At 46.5% G+C, this 18803-nt stretch overlaps 1 protein-coding gene across 6 annotated transcripts in view; it reads right to left on the bottom strand.

The window, feature by feature from the left end:
* Positions 1-18803, bottom strand: part of SENP5 (SUMO specific peptidase 5) — a 174902-nt gene that overhangs the window by 20444 nt on the left and 135655 nt on the right. For 3 of the 6 annotated variants that reach the window (XM_080604317.1, XM_080604316.1, XM_080604318.1), the window contains 2 exons: positions 17828-17878; positions 5110-17734 (listed from right to left, as the gene is read on the bottom strand). In XM_080604317.1, coding sequence (XP_080460443.1) covers positions 17624-17734; positions 17828-17878 — 162 coding nt within the window. In that variant the 3' untranslated portion in view covers positions 5110-17623. Of the gene's footprint in view, positions 1-5109; positions 17753-17827; positions 17879-18803 lie in introns of those variants that run through there. The other 3 variants (XM_080604314.1, XM_080604315.1, XR_013954901.1) reach the window with 2 other exon arrangements.

Here is an 18803-nt window from a genome sequence, read left to right as displayed (position 1 = left end):
TTTGCCTGATACAAAGGTGGACTGACATCCGGCTGTCCAGCTCTAGCCTGAACTTCACATACCACAAAACCCCAACAAGGGATCTAGAAAAAACAACAGCCTACCTTGCCAGCCCTGTGACAACCCCTCCAGGGGCATGGCTGCTGCTGAATTCCCAAATCATTTCTGAGCTCCACGCAGCCTCGCTCCGTGTGATGGGTTCAGCACCAGCCAAGTCTCCTTCCCCCCCAGCCCAGCACCTTCTTCCCATCACCTGTGGTCTTTTAACTGGGAATTATGGGCACCTCAGAGCTGGAGGTTGGTTGAGCCTACCAGCACAGGGCAGGGGACTCCTGGTGAGGGGTTGCTGTGCCCGAGCTCTGCCGGCGGCCAGCAGACGAGTGGTTTCTTCATTTAAGGCTCAGCAGAGTCTGACGGTCTCCTTCATGCTGGCGTTAGCGATTTCTGTGTGCTGAGGGACAGCAGAAGAGCAGCAGCCAAGCATCTGTCTCCTGAGCCCACGGTGCAGACTGTTGAAGTTTTTAATGCTTTTATTTTTTTGGCCTCTACACATAGGAATTGCCTCAAGCTCAGGTGTGCCCAGATGCCTCAGTGAAACACATGGGACCTCAGAGTGAGATTTACTGGCCACAATATTATGTAAACATTTACATACCTTAAAGTCTGTGATTGTTTTTTCTTAATTGACTGAAAAAGGCAATGCATTAAAGCAAAACTAAAAGCTGGGAAATCGTCAGACGATCTCAGGTACTTGCGGTGCCAGCAGTGCTTAATGCCAGAGCTGGCAGGGACTCAGCCCTCTGACAGCCGAGCTGAAGCTCTTTTCCTGTGCTCGTGCGAACACCCATAGCAGAAACCAAGAAATACAGGGAGACAAAACCCCTTTTACTGTGCATTCTGCTCTCCAGCAGGAAACGTCTCCACCGGCTCCATCCCACCTTCCGTGCTGTGCCCGTGTCTGAGCACTGACTCAGAGCAGCGCGAGGTGCTTTGCCATCACCACTGGTATTTTCCACGGCGAGGCAGTGCTGCTGGCGAGGCTTCCTGGGGCCAGCAGAGGAATCTCCCCAGCTGGTTCAGGTCCTCCGGCCCTCGAGCACAGAAGGGCTCAGGCTCCCTTTCTGCCTTCCAGCGCCCTGAATGTTTTCAGGAGTAGGCAAGGTCTGAGATGAGACCGTCTCCCCTTTCATCCCAGGATCACAGGCAGCAGCGCTCACTTGCAGAGGAACAAGGCCCTCTTTTTAGTTTTAACTCCCAAAGCATTTGGAGACTCTGTAAAGGCAGGAATTAACCCGTGTTTCTAGAAAGAGAGCAGAACATCTGATGCTTTTAAGCGGTGTTTTAGAGGCAGAGATGATCTTCAAAATGTTTTGACTTTCAGTTTTAAGAGAAACATTTTTCCTTTGAAATTAGCTTAATTAAAGGATCACAAAATTAATTAAAACTCAAAATGAAATGCAACGCTTTGCATCAGGTCGAATGAAATGTTTTAGCACGCTTTAAAAGGAAATCAGAGATGGTTTTCATTTCGATTAAAGAAACCCCCCTCTCCTCTCCTTCCCCAGGCTCTGGAAAGCATTTGGATCACACAGATCTTGAAAAAAAAAAACACAACAAAAAACAAATGAAAATCCCTGACATCCAAACCTCCTATTCCACTTCTGCTCATTGCAGCTTGCAGAGGTGAGTGGTTCTCCCTGCCCTGAAATGTTCGGGACCTGAGATTTGGATCCACTCGTGCCTAGGCCCTGGCTGGGCTCAAGCCTGGGCTCTCACCAAGGGCTCTCTGTCCAGATGATGGCTTAAAGAGCTCCTCTAAAACAAGCAGCTTGTGTAAAATTAGCAGCAGAGGCGGAGGGGAGCCCCTACCAGGGGGCAGAATTACCACCGCTGGCCCCAGGCGCGGCTGCTGCTGGCAGCCCCCTGCCACCCTCGATGACTGTCACTGCCAGGCGCGGGGCCGCATCCTGCCGACCCACCCGTCTGTATAAAGGCAGCCGGTCCCACGCCAGGAGCTGTCACACAAACGTCCCCGCTTCCTCGCGCCAGGCCATGGGCTGACACCTCTAACTCGCCGCTGTCACATAGGAGCTTTAAGTGCCTCCGATGCAGCCTTATCCTGCTCCCTGCCAGAGCTGCTAACTGAGCCGCACGTAGCTCTTGGCACCAGAAAATACGCTTCGCTCAGAGACCAAAAATTTCAGCTCGCTGTAAACATCAAGAGAGCGGCTTGCGATTAAGCCGTTGGGGTTTTACGGCATCCTGAGGATGTATAGCGCTATATAAGCGATAACTATTTTTACTGTTGTTATTTATTACGTGGGGCTGGCTGGTGCCGGGGTCCGGGCCCCTTTGCACAGCAGGTGTTCCCATCACGAAACACCGGTGTAATGCTGGCGAGCTTCGCACGAGCGGCATGAAAGCAGGTGGCTGCGGTGCTCCTGCTCCTTCCATGGGCTTCTGAAGGCAAGAGACAAGAGGGGGGACACGTTTCATCCCTGGGGAGGGAGCTTAAGGCCAGACCATTCAGGTCCCCAAACACATAGGGGAAAAGAGGTCCTACGGGGCCATGCACCCTCCTCCCCAGACGGGACGTGCTGCAAAGACCAGAGGGAGAGCCAAGGCCAAACAGAGCCAGAGGCTTTGAGGGGAGAACAGGCACGGTCCCAGCCTGGCAGCGGGTGCTCGGAGAGGCCGTCCTGCCCGAAGGAAACCCCGCACCGCTGCGTGCTGTCACCGCTCGGGGGGGAAGGCGGGACGAGGCTCCCCACTCACGTTTAAGCATACGAAAACAAATAACAGAAAAAAAAAAAAAAGAGAAAAAGGAAAAAAATTAAAGCCGCCTGAAAACGCCTTCCTCTTTCCCAGAAGAGTGATAAAGGCTTTTTGGCAGAGCGAGGTGGTGTTTATTTTGGTTTTGTGTTGTGTTGCTGCTCTGACCCCCTCAGCTGTTGGAGCTGTTAAGACGGCGAACCTGACAGCGTGATTGTTTTTACTGGACCGCGGCGTAGTTTTTAGCTTTGCAGGAGTGGTCTGGGAGCAGTTTGTGCTGATTGCTTCAGAGGGCTGCGACCGGGGCCCACGGCCCCGTCCTGCTCCGCACCCCGCGTCTCGGCCAGGCAGGGCTGCGCAGGGCCCGGCCCGCAGCTGGTTTAAATCATCGCGCTCTTCCCATTTCCCCGCGCAGGGCAGCGCTTGAAGATTTTCCTTTCTCTTCTGCTGAAATGTGACTCTAATTAGATGATAACAAGGCTCTGACATTTTCTAATTGTAATCCTATCCGTGCAAGGGGACGTTATTAAAACGATTAAAATTATTGATAAAGGGGAGGAAGGACGCTCGGTCAGAGAACTTGATATTTGGCCCATAGCACCGGGAGGGGGGGGACGGGCCTGGCTCCATCCCCGGGACAAGAGCACCCTGCACCTGAGGAATCACCCGACTGGGCAGGGACAGGTGTGGGGAGCCCCTGGAGACATCTCCCTGCTGGTTGGGACCACTTCAAAATGGGGGACGAGGTCAGCTGAACCAGCCTGCTGGGAATTCACCCCATTTTGCCTACAAGTAGCTGCCCCGCGGAGGGTTTAGGCCACAGGCAGGCCCGCGTGTCGGATGCAACGCCACCCTGCAGGCTGAGCTCCTGTCACCACACTGACCCCCAGGAAAGGTGGTTTTGGGACAAAAGGTGGTCCCAGCCTGCGGGGAGAACAAATGAGGAGCAGCTTCCTCAGGCCTGAAGCTTCTAAGGAGATAGCTGGGCCCAGCTCCCTCCACACCTGTACGCACTAATGTATGAGTCCCAGTGCAAACATTTCCACTTCGCATTATGTAGCTTTTAGACACTCTTTCTGGAAGGTTTTAGCTGCATGAAAGACAGGAATTAGCATCTGGGGAGAAGCAATTGGGCTCTCATCTGCTCAGGTGAAATTAAAGGGAACCGTGCCCCTGTTCACAAGATGAGCTGGTTTATTTTTTTTACTTTTTAAAGCCAGGCCTCTTCTCTCTGCAGGCACAAGCAAGAAACAGATGGGAAAAAGTCCTGAGGGCCTCAAGTTTCCACCAGGTAATGGTGAAGAGGGCAAGGTTTTACCTTTACTGCCTTCGAAACCCTGCGAGGCAACGCAGCAGTTACATCTCCTGAGGCAGGAGGCAGGCACACACACCCTACACCCTTTCCCCAAACCCGCCATCAGGCCCCGCACACCCAGCAATGTGCCACAGGACACCAGTGAGAAGTGAGGGACATCCCAGCAAGGACCTACCTGGCAGTCCCCGAGCACCAGGGCCGGACCCCTCGCTGGTCCCAGCAGTCCCTGATGGCATCGCTCCTGCAGGATCCCATGGTTTTATCTGGGGGATGCCTCACGCCAGGCAGGGCTGATCTGGAACCAGGCAGGGAGCTGCGTGGCGTGGCAGGAGGCAGATCCGAGCCAGTTTTCTTCTCCGGAAACCTCGGGGATCTCCCTTGGTGTTTCCCAGAATAACCCCACGGCTCCTCTAATTTCCTACAGCTGCTGCACACCAGCGCAGCAGCAGCCGGCGGCGGCACCCGCAGCGTCCCCAGCCCAGCCCTCAGAGGCAGCAGGGATGTCCCTGGTATAGCCCCAGTGCCACAGCCTGAGGGGTGGGGAAACTCTTATATCTGCAGGGAAAAGGCTCATTTTGTGATGCCAAAAGATAGCAATAACAATGTAAAGGGGATAGAGAAACCCAGGCGTTGAAGCCCGCTAGCCCAGCCAGCCTACAGGCTCTGATACCAGCCGTCCCTGCTCCCCAAGGGCAGGGAAGATGCACGGCGCTGCCATTCCCAACTCACACCTATCCCTGTGCTTCAGGATAAAACAGAGCAGGAATTTTCCGAGCAGCCAGTGACCACCAGACTGCCTGCCTGCAGCATCCACAGCCCTGCTCAGCGTGGCTTCCTCCACCTGAGAGGTGCAGAGACACTGCTGGGGGGCCAGCAGTCAGCACATGCCAGAGTATGGGGCGTCTGAGACATCTCTCCCCAGTAACTGTTCACATGCAGGGTTTAACCACCGGTACACAGAGGACTGAAGACACCAGCGAGCTGCAGCACTTCTCAAAAAGTGCTTCAGAGCTTGCAAACCATTTGCAGACAACAATTTATTCATCCAATTTACACCTTATTTCTGTTCACAAGCAGATCATAGTCTCCATGAAATTGCTCATTGCTAGAAATTATGCAGCAAATATTTCAGTATACGTATCTCCAGCAAATTGCCTGCAGCCAGTGCTATTTCCCTATTCACAGCCAGAAATCTGAGCTGTTTTGCTAGGACATACAGCTCCCATAGCATGGCTCATTCCCTGTCACAGAGGTATGATGCTCTCCGATCCTGGCACCGACAGGCAGCGCTCCTTAGCTTATAAATAAAAGCTCACAACAGAATCAACCTTACAGTGCAAATATTCATGATTATGAATTTGAAAATCACTTCCTATGAATAAGCCTGCACAGTTTGCATTAAAATATGCTGCTTCAGCATCATTCCTGCCAGTGTACATGTTTGCTAGAACAGCCACAGAGAGCAAACCCAAAAAGGTCACAAAGGGAAAGCGAACAAATTTATTGAGATATTCAAACATATGTTTGGTGCTGGTTAAAAAAAAAAAAAAGCTGCAAAACCACAGATAGTGTCTCCATCACCCTTGGAGACTGCACTATGCAGAGCTCACTATGCAAGGACAGAGGTCTCAGCTAATTGAAAAATTGATTAATTTTTTATACCTACCAACTTCCGTATTTTGAAGGTTTTAATTTCTCTTAAAAATGTTGAAGATTTCTTTGAAAAAGATTTAGAATTCATACTGGAAACCCACAAAGGAGTTTTAAGACTCTACCTTCTTATTTTAATAAAATGTAGTTTAGATTTTTTTTTTCCTGGAAATATCTTCATTAAATACAAGAGGAACTAAAGGGCATGCTAATATAATTCACAGACGATACTAAATTAGGATATATTGTACACGGCAGTGCGGACTGAGAAATAATACAAAGGGCCCCAGAGAGATTGGAAACCTGGGTAGAAAATAAATGAGATTCAATTTGGAAAAATGCCGTCGATGCCTCTAGGGAAAATAATTTGAAACACACGGAAACCTGGGAAGCAGGAATGGCTAACAGGGAGTTTAAAACAATAACAGAGAGAAAATTGGTCTGCAAAGCATTACGGACCCCCTCTAACGCCCGCTGGAGTCAGCGGAGGTTCCTGCTGGCTGCAGCGAGGCCTGGGGCCGCGGAGGTGCCTCGTACCGCGCTGATGGCGGAGGAAGCAGCAGAAGTGTCCCCGAGGACGGGCTCACCAACCAGGGCAGCCCTGGGTCAAATCCACGGGGAGGTGACCAGGCGGGGGATCAGAGAAAGGGAGTCACAACTTGTCCCCCTCTGCCCACGAGGGCAGGCCTCAGCAGCAGCGCTGGAGGCTCACCAGCCTCGCCTTCCCCACAGCTTTCTCCTATAGACACCGTGTTTGGGTACTGACTCGGTCCCTGCTGATTACAGCAGGCGTTTGGACGTGTCCCTCTGAAATCACCATTAGAAAGATGCTTTATGGAAGAAATTCCTGATCCAAGCAAGCAACTGGCAGAACTGAAGGCCAAATGCAAACGCTCTGCCAAGTTGGGCCTGTAATGCCTGGGTATTCTGTGGGATGGATTGTGACCTTGCTCAAGTCCCCCCAGTTCCCCTTCCCTCCACAAACACGTGCTTCCCCTATCTCGTTTTTGAGAAAACGAGGTGGGGAGGACTAAACATGAGTTTTGGTAGGGGAATGACGGGTTGCCCAGCTTTCAGCTTCACAAAGCAGGAGGGCAAACCACTGCTGGCAGGGAGGAGAAAGCACGTCAGGGACAAGAGGGAGGCCTGGAGGAGCCCCTCACAGGAAGGGTCTCCTCACCTCTCCGGAGGGCTGTGGGCAAGGGGCCCGGCCTCCAACGCAGCCAGAGGCCACGGCTGCAGCCTCAGCTCACCGCACCTCCTAGCAGCCACCGCACGCAGCGGGGCCGTGGGATGGCCGAACCACAACGGCCCCAACCCTCGAGGCTGCACCAGGCCAGCCAACTTGCAGGATGAAGACTGATCTTTATTATTATTATTATTATTATTTTTGAAAGGGTTGGTACCATCTCCCTAGGGCACTCGCAGCTCTGCTCACCTGCCTTCTGTATTTCAAGAAGCCATCTAAGCCTATATATTCCAGATGATAAACTCTACCTAGTAATTTTCTCCTTTTCATTAAAATCATTTACACCACAAGAACTTAAAACAAAAATCAATTTCAGAGGAAACAAAGAGGAGCAGACCAAGGACTCCTGCTTTCCACTGCTGTTTTTCAGCTTCTAAAAGGCACACTCCACTTACGAACCTGGGCATTGCATATATATATTTTAAAAGCTAACAGTGCGAACACTTGTTACGGTATCCATCATTTATTCTTGACCTTACAAAAAACAGAGCTTGTCAGGTAACAGCATTTCTGACATTTTGAAGTTGTTTTCTTTCACCTTTGGGACAGAAATAAAATCTTAGAACATTTTGTTGAATGAGCTTTCAGAAGCGGGGCTTTGGAGACACCTAACGAAAGGCAAGTTTTTTTCTAGATAAGGTTGAAATTACGTAAGACTTCCCAGTGACCCAAAAAACTCTAAGGGAAGAGATCATTTCCTCAAAGCTTTCCCAATTAAATGCAATTGTTCCCTTTCCTGGATGAAAACTCCAGCACAGGGGTGGGGGTGAGGATGGTTTTGATGGTCCTGCCCAGAGCCCCTCGTAGGCTCTTGGAGACATTCATCTCAGATCAGAGGGAACTTGTTTACTCTTTTCCAGGACTATTGATTTTTAGCCACATCTCTGAAGCAGCTTATATCTAGCTCTCACAAGAGGGGTCCTTAGGAATTAAAGATACGAACATGAGACTCGCTCTTGAAGTCCCCGGGAAACACCAGTGAGGAGGTTTGAAAAGGCATTTTCCTGCACTCGAGGACTGCCACAACACACTGACTTGCTAATCAACATCGAGCTTCAGCCTGCAAATATTTAAGGGAGAAACAAGGAGATCTTGGGAGCTGTGCCACGAATAGCACAGCAGCAACCAACTCACAGCCTCCAATGTCTTCTCTCAGGTCACCGACAACTAGATTTTTTTTTAAAGGTCTAACAAAGTGGTTTGAATCAAACATTTGCATCCCTCTTTAAAAAAAATATCCCGTTTCTAATTTTGAATGCAACAGCATGCATCAAAGCAAAAAATGAAGTGTAATGAATTACCTAAATCAATGGAGATATGCTGCTTTCACTCAGTCTTCAGGGTGTCAGGGACGTGGGATTTTTAATGGGTTGTATAATCAGAAAGAAAGCATCCTTAGCTTTATGATACACCTAGCAGTCAGTGTCAGTCTTTAGACTGGAACAAGGCATGAATTTTTATAGTTGAATGCAAGTATTTACAATTTTATCACGCAGAAAGTTCATCTCCACTACCAGTTTCCAGTCCAGCCACTAAGTGCAAGGCAAGGGGATTTTCACCCAGCCCAGCACTGGGGAACCAGGGAGTCTTCCTGCCCTTGCTCTCCCAGGAAATGCAAGTCTCTGGGGAAGGATGAGAGCTACGATTTCTAGACTCTTGGAAGAAAAGAAAAGCCACACAAACCATTTCAAAAAGCTGTAGGCACCCAACCAGTAAACACAGACCTCTGGTCTCTCACGTAAGTGATTTTTGGAAATCCTCTTCACAGCTACGGAGTCCCCAGATACCTGATGAAATGTGTCCTGTTGTGAGCAGAATCTGTCACGTTCATTGCCTTATAGTCAATCACTTAGAAATGCAAAATGTGGTTTGACAAGCTTCGTTTCTGTATTTAACTAGTTTTAGAAGTATTTTGTATATTTTAATTGTATGCCGATCTTCATCCGAGTGCAGTTCAATAAAATTCAGCTTAAAAACCATCTAAATGTAACATTCACTTTTTGAAAAAGTTAAGGTTTTGAATACAAAAATTGAGCTATGTAATTGTTTAAATGAGCATTCCTTTACCATATCATCCTCCCTAGTACGAAGTAGTGCCATATTTAATGCAAGCAGCTATATTTGGTTACAAATCATATTTTAGCAATTATACTACACAGCAAGAATGAACAACTCTGTAGTTTTTAATAAAATGCACATGAGAAACAGGATCTTTAATTTACATTTATTTTTATCTTGCTCGTTCATGAAAAGTCATGTTCAAAAACTACTTTGCCTTGTCTTTTCATCAGAGCAAAGCAGGGCTATGTGTGAGCTCGGCATGGTTCTACTGACACCCCAGCACCAGGCGACACACAACTTTCGGCCCAGCTCAGGACTGAGCTGCATCGGGAGCTCCAAACTCAGATGTTACACTTCCACAGTTTGCCAAGGGAAGACAGCACCAATATCGCAAGCTGCGAAACCCTCTGGAATTTAGGGCCTGGAGGTACTTACACACAGCCGTTGGGAAGCGGCACTACCACCCTCCTCGAGGGGAGCACACCCTGCTATCCGTTGCCTCCAGCAGGTTTGGCACCTGGCAGCCTGGCAGGTTCCTGCAGCTTCGCACATGACGGGACCTGGCACCTACACCTCGCAGAGACCTTGCTGTCCTATGGGCAAACCACACAGTCCTGATACTTCAACAGGCCCCTGAAGCCAAAATTCCTCTTTAATGCCTACCGAAGGCTCCAATTAATTCTCACTGGCAGCAGACAGGCATCTTAAATTCACCGTGCTTCAGCCCTTAATTGACAGGTCTGATCATTAAGGCTAAGAGGAGGAGGAGGGAGGGAAAGAGGCAGGGAAGGGCTGAAGAATGCAAGATGACAGGGCTACCTTGGGAACAAACGAACAAATTTCCATCAAAACCGCCTTGCATCCGCCTTGCATCTCCTACTGCCTCGGCGGTGCGTCAGATGCCGGAAAGGATCCTCGCGTCAACGCGCTTAGCTCCTGCTTGAGGACAAGCAAGCCTCCTCCAGCTACCCCACACAGCAAGTACATTAACATTTTTTAGTGAAGATGATAAACCTGGAGCAGATCAGTAACTCGAGAAGGGCATTGACTTACGCATTAGGGACCGCGGAGCAGAGCTGGCTATCAGCAGCAAGGTCAGGAGGTGCAGCATTTTCCCAACGCGCTCCTTGAAATTCTCCAAGCCAAAGCCTTCCCCAGACCCAGATCTGCCACAGATGGGACAAGGACGCTGAGAAATCCCATCAGTGAAGTAGATGGAAAAAGGATACAAGGGCAAAGCCATCGCAGTGCAGTTCACTTTCTGTCCACTGCGTGGATTAGCATAATTAATGAAGTATTTAGAAACTTTTAGACTAGGAGGCAATGCCACCTAGTGAAGAGGAGCAGGACGGCATGTGACAGACAGGGGACAACCCCAAAGGGCTGGTGACGGGGTGGGTGCTGAGGCAGCAAGCTCTCACTGGTGCCCCTGGGCTCAGCACCAAGGCCCAGCAGCATGGGCATCTGGCACTGGTGCCAGTATTAACCCAGGCATCCTACCCCACCCCACCATCTGCACCCCTACGCCCGGCAGCTACACAAACAGAAGTTCAAAGACATTTTAACCGATGAATAATTTAAAGAAAAATGCGTTTTCAGTAGGCCTTGAATTTAAATTTTCCTTCAATGAGGCCTTTTAAAGCCAGAAAATATACAGCTCAAAAATGACAGATGGCTTTAAAATTAGAGATCAGATTATACAGGAATTTATAAAGGTATTGCAGAGAAAAAGCAGCCCTGAATGCTACTAAATTTAGGCTAAAGCCTGAGCAGACACCAGCAATTAAATCAAAATTCCAAAAAATTCATGGCCCAGAGGCTGTCACAGCGCTCGGCAGTGGCTGACAGCCACAGCACAGCCCAACTGCCTAGCAGAGGGCAACTGGTTCCCATTGCTCCGAACCATTTTCCATTAAAAGATCCAAACAGAGAGCAAGTCAGACTCTCCACACAAGATATTTGATGCAGCAGTTTTTGGGGACTTTTTTTTTTTTTCCCCCCTAAACGAATTCCTGGTTCTGTTTAGTTATTTGCAAAACCATGTCAAGTTATGAGCCTATGACCACAAATCAGACTGAAGTAGCTACTGATGTGGTTTCTCCCCCACTACCACCAGCATTTGCCATGGTAATACAGAGCTATAAAAATAACAGTCATGATCTATAGTAAGGCAGCAGTTTGATCAGACTAAAGACTTCTGGTATGCAAGACTTCTCTACCAAAAAATGTTTCGGTCAATTTGTAAAATTGATGGGACTCCGGAGTAATCGTGCCGGAGCCAAACACTTACATGTTTGATACAGAGGGATTTTCAGTGGATTTGATGGAGGGTGGAAGGAAGGGCGGTGTTTGCTTTAACGTACACATTCTTTTTGCAAGTGTGGTGCAGATTTTGCTGAGAAACGTGCAAGAACACAACGACCAACGTGGCAGGCGACACGCAACCAGAAGACACCGTGCCTCGGTCAAGGCGTTCGCAGGGAGCCGGCGTGCAGAGCGCACGCTGCTGTGACGGTGCTTGCGTGACATCTGGTGGTCAAAAAGTACCCCAGGAGGAGCCACGGGCCTCACGCTACGCCCAGGTACCCTGCAGAGCCACAGGAAAGGCCAACAGCCCTGCCAGGAACTTTGCTGGCACCCAAGTGCTCAGTTTCTTAATGTATACTCTGGTAAAATACTCAAGCAGTGATTTGGGGGAACTGAACATGTATGCTCCCTGGTTTCTAAAGAGCACCGATCCTCTCGAATTACACCCCCAGTCCCTTAGAAAGACAAGCAAGTGTCTAAAAGAATGCTAGGTGGCCATAAATTTAAGGCATTGCTTTTCATTAGCCTAAAGCTTTTAGGCATTTTAAAGCTATATTTAGGTTCTAAAGGAAAAAAAAAAGTTCATCTGAACTGTGATCCAGCAGAGGACAAAACCACAAACTCTGCCAAAAATCAAGCCCTGAAGTCTGTTCTCTGCCCTTTAATAGCAGCACTTAAAGGTTGCCTCCTTATCCTGATTGTGTGAGAAACAGAAGCATTTCAGTACACAGCACTGAAAGCAGATCTACAAAGACAGGGCTCCTGAAAGAGAAAAGAACATACTTATTGAAGGTACACACTCGAAAACTTCTCTGTACCTCAGACTCCTTTGTTTTAAAACAAACAAAACAGAAAACCCAAAGAAGCCAGCAACTGAAAGGTGAGCTGGAATCAGCTTCATCTGTAAGAGCCTTCGGGCAGCCCTGCTGCTTGCAGCGGAGCAGGAGCACGCCTCTTTGCCTTCCAATAGGCTGGAGCTGTCAGAGAAGCTGAAGATAAATTGTCAAGCCATAACAGTCCTAAACAAACGTGATGCTCAGCTGAATGCTGCAGACGGAGTTTCTTCTTTAGCTGCAGTTGCTGCCTGCATTAAGTTGATCTAAAATGCATGGGCTAGAAGCAAGACACCCTCCTATGTGCACAGCAGAGTAACTGTCCCTGCAGAAGGCATCTCTTCCCCACATTTCTCTCTCACTAATCCCAAAGGTTTCCATAAACAAGGCAGCTCCTTGTCTGTATCAAGCTCATGTACCATAAACATGACCTGACCTACATTATCCAGTTAAATACATCTTATTTAAAGCTCAGTTTCTCCCCTGCCTTTCACCCCCTGACACATTTAACGCAACGCAGTGCAAACAGATTCTCGATCCCTTCTCCTCCCAGCCACTTCTCCAAGTTGCCTGTAAGGAGGCTCAGGTAACCCAAGCATTAGGTAAGGTCTGCAACTGCAAGAAAGTCCCATGCCAGGGGAGATGAGATACCAGCAAAGCTGAAGGCAAACACAGAAATTAAGAAAAAAAAAAAAAAACTTGCCAGAGTTTCAGGCAGGGGTAGGAGCTGCTTTGCACATGTCCTGCTTACATGTGTTCAGAGCAAACAAGTCAGTTTATTTCTCAAGATATTTCATTCAGTTTACAACAGCTTTTAGCTCTGCAGTTTGTAATATTACACGCTCTGAAAAGTAAATTCAATCCCCAAATTCTTCTAGTTGGTTACTCATAAAATCCATTAAGTTCAGGCACAAGCAAACCAGACTCATCTCTTTCCCTCCCAATGCCTATTACATATAAATAGTAATTATTGTTCCTGGCAAGGCTCTAGTGTCTCTTATGATTTTGTACTTTAATGATCTGATTTCTTAGCACTTTCCAATGAAAGGATATATTTAACAAGCATCCATGTTTCCTCCTCCATGATAGGATTTTAAAATTATGAACGTAATAAAGACAATGATGTTGCCAGTCTCATGATTAATAGCTTAAAGAGTCATTCACTAAGCCTTCATTCCCCCCATTATCACAAATTCACAAGCTGTATGGCTTTGTAAAATTCAGCGAAGACAAGATTTAACTCCGTAGTTACATAGCTAAATCAACAAGCAATACCAGAAGGGCATTAATTTAGTTTGATCTAGAAAAGCAATTTAAGTCCTACCTGTTCTGTTGACAGATCTGTGTTTTTTTAAATGCCACCTTAGTAGAAAGTGTCTAATGCAAGATTTCCACCCTTATTTATGCAGTATGTGACATCTCCAATCTTGTACGCTGTCACGGCTCAAACCACAGTAAGCTATATCACTGCGATGCTACGGAGCAGAGAGCATCATTAGCGTACAGTTCAGAGTTATTGAACTAATAAACTGGAGAGGCTTCTCCTAATACAACAGAGATCCCAAAACAAGCTGCTACAAACATTCCCTCAACCATCACATCAGTTGCTTTTAAAATTAAAATGAAACCAAACTGCTGAAAGAAAATAGGGTTTATGGTAAAACTCAATTTTATTACTTCACAGGAACATGGGCTTCATTTGACGCGAGAACACCCCCACAAAACACAGATGTTGCTCGATGGAGTTCAGTCTACGTCACTTCCCAAGGTTTAAATTTTCACATTAACTTGAATAAACGCTACAGGAGATAATGCCAATCAAACCTCCGAGGAAATAAAGATAGGTTGAACATTATGCCAGAGATGCAACCCAAGGCATCGACTCTTCACAAGTCTGTCTGGCTCAGCTATCAGTGCAAGTGAAACGTTCGAGTTATCACCTTCACACTCAAAAGGGCCAGGTAAGAATGGAGCAACAGCACATTAAACAGCACAAAGGTCCATCCTCCATTCTGCAATATCTAAAGGCTTAGCAATAGATATTTCTCTGCCCTGCAGAATCAAGGCCACATTTTCAATTTTTGTTTGATTTATATCAGCTGCAGAGTCATTCTAAGCTATAGATTAAAGCAAACAAAATGGAAACTAATAATTTATTTCCAATTGTGTTTAAGGTTTATTACAACTCAGGTAGCTTGCATTTGTCATGCATGAGATGGAGCCTTCACCAGTTCTGGGACTATTTGTATAATTCAGCACAGCGAGACAATCTCTTCCGAACAAGTCATGAAATTTAAGCATTAGCCAAACCAGTTCAGAGTGATTTATGAAATTCTGAATATCACATTAATGGAATAGCTAACAGCCATAACTACATCCACACAAATATGCCTCTCATAATAAAAACACTCTACATAGTTCTGAATGTTTTAAGAAATGGTAAAATGACTGCAGATTATGGAGTCCATCTCCTCTAAGGCATCAAAGACATTCTCAAGGAGGAGTTAATTAGTCCAGTTTCACAAGATACACCATTACAGAGTCTGAGATTCTGACGGCCTGTGATTAATTTCCACCCTACACCAACATACTTTGCTTACATTAGCTCTGTTTTCAATTTCCCCTCCTTTTTTTCAGAGGCCTCTCACTGGTGTATTCACAGTTGGAGACTCGAGTTCAACTTCTCTGTACTGCCCCATAACCAACTGGAACACTTGTCGGCAAACCTCTAGATGACAAGGAAGCACATGAGAAGTACTTTCCAACATGCGTCTTTCCCCACCCTGTTCCCCGATTCACAAGGCAGCAGATTCAAATGCAAGCCCCCCTCCCCTCACACGATCTGGTGCACATATGCACTTGCTTCAAAGCATCCGTATTCCTGCTAAACACAAAGTTCACAGAAATACCATCCTTTTATTGCTGCCACTGATAAAGGGATCAGGATTAAAGACTCTCACATTGAGAAGACAGATTCCTACCAACTAGTTGTGGGCACCAAGTGTCAGGAGAGGACTCTATATGGTCCAGTGCTCCAACGTATTCCCATGCCATGAAAAACGTCCATGAACACAGCATCTTTCACGAAAACTAAGGGACTTCATGGGAAGCACTGCCACTCCCAGGCCAGTACACTGGCACTGCACATTTTTCAAACTTCCTTACCAACATTTTAAGTTCTGAATATAAAGACAACTCGCTTCTGCAGTTCCCTTTTGCAGGGAGTCTTGCTTGAGGACATAGCTCCACTTGCATGCATCCAAAGTTGGCACTGCTTTCGTGCCTCTTCCTGGCCAACCCATCCTCTCTTTGCTCATCTGGTATAAACATTCAGTGAAAAGTTTCACTGGGGCAAGACGTCCCCTGTCCTCTGGGCCTTTTGGCTGAGTTAGTTTTAACCCAGATCAGTTGAGCTGGTCTCACCACACTGCAGCATGAGCATTTGTGCCATTCACGTGATAGCATGGAGAGAAGATGAGAACGGCAGCACTAGCCTAAATGCTGTAGCCTAGCACACGAGAAACTACATCCCAAGCTTCAGTTTTCATTGAAGTCACCCTCCACTGCTCCCAGTCACTCACCCCAAGAAGGAGCTGCTGTTTGTATAGGCAACGCTTTGGAGAAACACAGAAACCATGTGCTGTGGGGACCTCTGCACAATACAATGGGCAAATCTATCCTTGGCCAGTCTGGGTCTTATATATATTTTTTTTGATTCAGTAAATTCCCTGATTAAGTTATCTAACCAAGAACTAAAGGCCTTCCTTATCTTGCTAAACCAAGCCAGTCCTTGCCAGCTGCCAACATGTGGAAGTGGGAACACACTAGGATACTGCCAAACCTCCTTCTCCAGCACAACTCAGCATGCACAAGCTTCCACCCCCTGGCCTGACTGCTCTCGACACTCTCTCATTTCTCCCTGCTCCCTCTGATGACCTAGGAGGGATTTGCACCTGGCTTTGCTCAAGCCTGAATTAATCTGCAAGGCAGGGAAGTCAACGTGGTCTTCTTCTGTCAGAAGTCAGGGCTATGGACAGACACCGAGTCAAAGTGAATCTGTGCAACAGATGACGTTGAGCACTGAGAACAGCTTTCCCCTGGGCTCACTTCCTTAACTGGCCCAAAAACACAGCGAAGGCATTTGCTGGTGTAGCAGTCCCATACAACAGCCTCTTCAGACAAAACCGGCTTTCTTCAGCAAGAAGCACACCACAGCTTAGAGATCAAGGCGAAAAAACAAAAGTCTCAAGATCCACTGTTCTCACTTATCCCTGCTCAGTGTAACAATACGGCAAAGTTCAGTGTTGGATTTACAGCCTCCAATCCCTCTGGAGCAGAACAGTTTTTGTGTGTTCCTACCCACCACAAGTGCTATTATTCCCAACCATGAGTGCTACTGAACGCAAACGAAACTAGGGATGCTTGAGACAATCAAATAGCAGATGCAAGAGAAATGAATTAATTTATATTTGAATAAAGGAAAAAGCCAATGGGAGGTTAAAGACAACAAGCTAGAAAGGAGTTCATTTGAAGACAGAGCTGAAGGGAGATGCAAAATGGTACATTTCATTTCATATTGCGGAACTGAAAAATGACTCAAAGCCATCTGAGATTTAAACAGTTACAGCCAAAGATTTTATCTTAGTATCTGAGCTGTGACTCTTCAGGGCCAGGTTTATAATTCTCCTTAATACACACACCATGGAGACTTCTGCAGCATATAGGAACATACTATCAATCTGACTGAACGCCTTTGCACTTTTTATTATACAGACAAGGGCCGAAGCTTTCTTTTTGTGCAAGGGCTGCTTTTTATCTATAGCGACAGGCTGATAATGACAGCTGGATAAGTGTTAACAGAACAAACTTTATTAGCAACTTTAGCTATTTAAAAAACAGGTCTCCAGAAATTAAATCTGTAGATGAGTTATTTAGCCACCCTAAAAAGTGGTAATTCAGTACTATACGGCCACATCAGGGACAACAGAATACTCAAATAGGTTCCAGCTGTTCTTTTTATGGCATTGAGTTTTTTTGATACATTCAAAGCATTATTGCATCAGAAAACATATCATGCATCTTTATGTTTCCAGACAAATTCACCTGTATTTGTCATTTCTAGCTACATCTCAAAGGTGCACCAAATCTACAGTTTTATGGTTTAGTTGCATGCTTTGCCTATACGCATGCTGAGATAATAAATATTAAATACAGGAAAGAACATAAGAGAACCAAACTGACATAAGGAATATTATACGGCAACTCTGTTATGTTCTGCCAGTTAAAGAGCTTGTCAAAAAATTGAGGTAACAACAGTGGCCACACCACTCAGCTGAGAATCGCTCAAAATTCACGGAAGTTTTCAGAAATTCAAGTACACAAACACCAGCTGCAACTTGTCAGAAATGCCAGAGAAATTAGGTTGGCTGCATTTTATTAGTCTATTAGCTGGCGTTCACACAGCTCCTTGTAAATCCTTTTTCTCACTCGGGGCATATCTTCCTGGGAGAACTGAAAAGGCTGGTCTAAGGCGAGGCACTTGCAGTACTGAGGAAAAGGAAAAGGCTTGATTGAAAAAAGGACATTTACAATGTGAACAATACAGGCCACTGATTATTTTTTAAAAAGCAGTCCTCTTACCTGGAGCACAAAAACCCCACAGTCACTGTCATTTTTCTGTTGTGGAATGCACTAAAGGAGAACAAACAAGAATAGACGTGTTAGATCCTTACCTGTCCTTAAAGAATTAAAGTCCTGTTTCAAGTCCAAAAGCAGATTCTGCGAAACAATTAAGTACATTGTTCCCAGAACCAACTGTTTTGCAGCAGCAGGAACTGGAGTTGTCATTACTTATTCCAGTCCCAACTTTTGCAAGGTGACACTCAACACCATGTTAGAACAACACCTAACATTCAGAAAAACATATTGTATAGGCCTGAAAACAAATCACAAATCTTTCTTTCAAGTTTATTTTCTTTTAGTGACCTATGCAGAACAGCTTCTCAATTAGTTTAAATAAATGTTTGTACAGCGCTATCTGCTTCACACAGGACCGAACTATAGCAGCAAAGTCACACAGGTCTAGAGGAAGATTATTCTCAGCATCCATGCTACCGACAGCGGCTTTCCTCCCCCTGCCACACCAAAGGTTCTCAAAGAAGACAAAGGGCAGCACGCTGTCAGACAACAGGACTCAGCGAGGCAGTCTCAAACGACAACTTTCAACCTTTGTTACTTCGCCAGACATGCTGAATTTTGACATGCAGAGCTAAAAAGTCCCACTTGTTAGTGCTGCTATGTCTCTGGAACCTGAAGGGGAAAAATAATTTTTTCTCAACTCCCAAATCTTCTGGCTTACAGACTGCAGGAGGACAAACCCTGGCTGCCCAGGGTGCGCTTGAGTGTGGAAGGGAATCGTTCTGTCATCGTAGCAGCATCTAAAAATAATCCTGTGCAAAGAGGGAGTTGTTGGGAGTGTCTAGTGTGCAATGACCTGTTGTATATCTTCAGAGCCATTATGGGATGGCTACGCAAATCACATATTCCCTCATTTACACTACACACGTTATTCTCTTTTATTGCTGCCAGACTTTGTTTACTTGTGATCAAATGTAAT

The sequence above is a fragment of the Anser brachyrhynchus genome, assembly GCF_964034855.1.
Source record: "Anser brachyrhynchus genome assembly, chromosome: 9".
NCBI lineage: Eukaryota > Metazoa > Chordata > Aves > Anseriformes > Anatidae > Anser > Anser brachyrhynchus.
The sequence above is the reverse complement of the archived record's forward strand: the minus strand, read 5'-3'. Positions and strand labels throughout refer to the sequence as shown.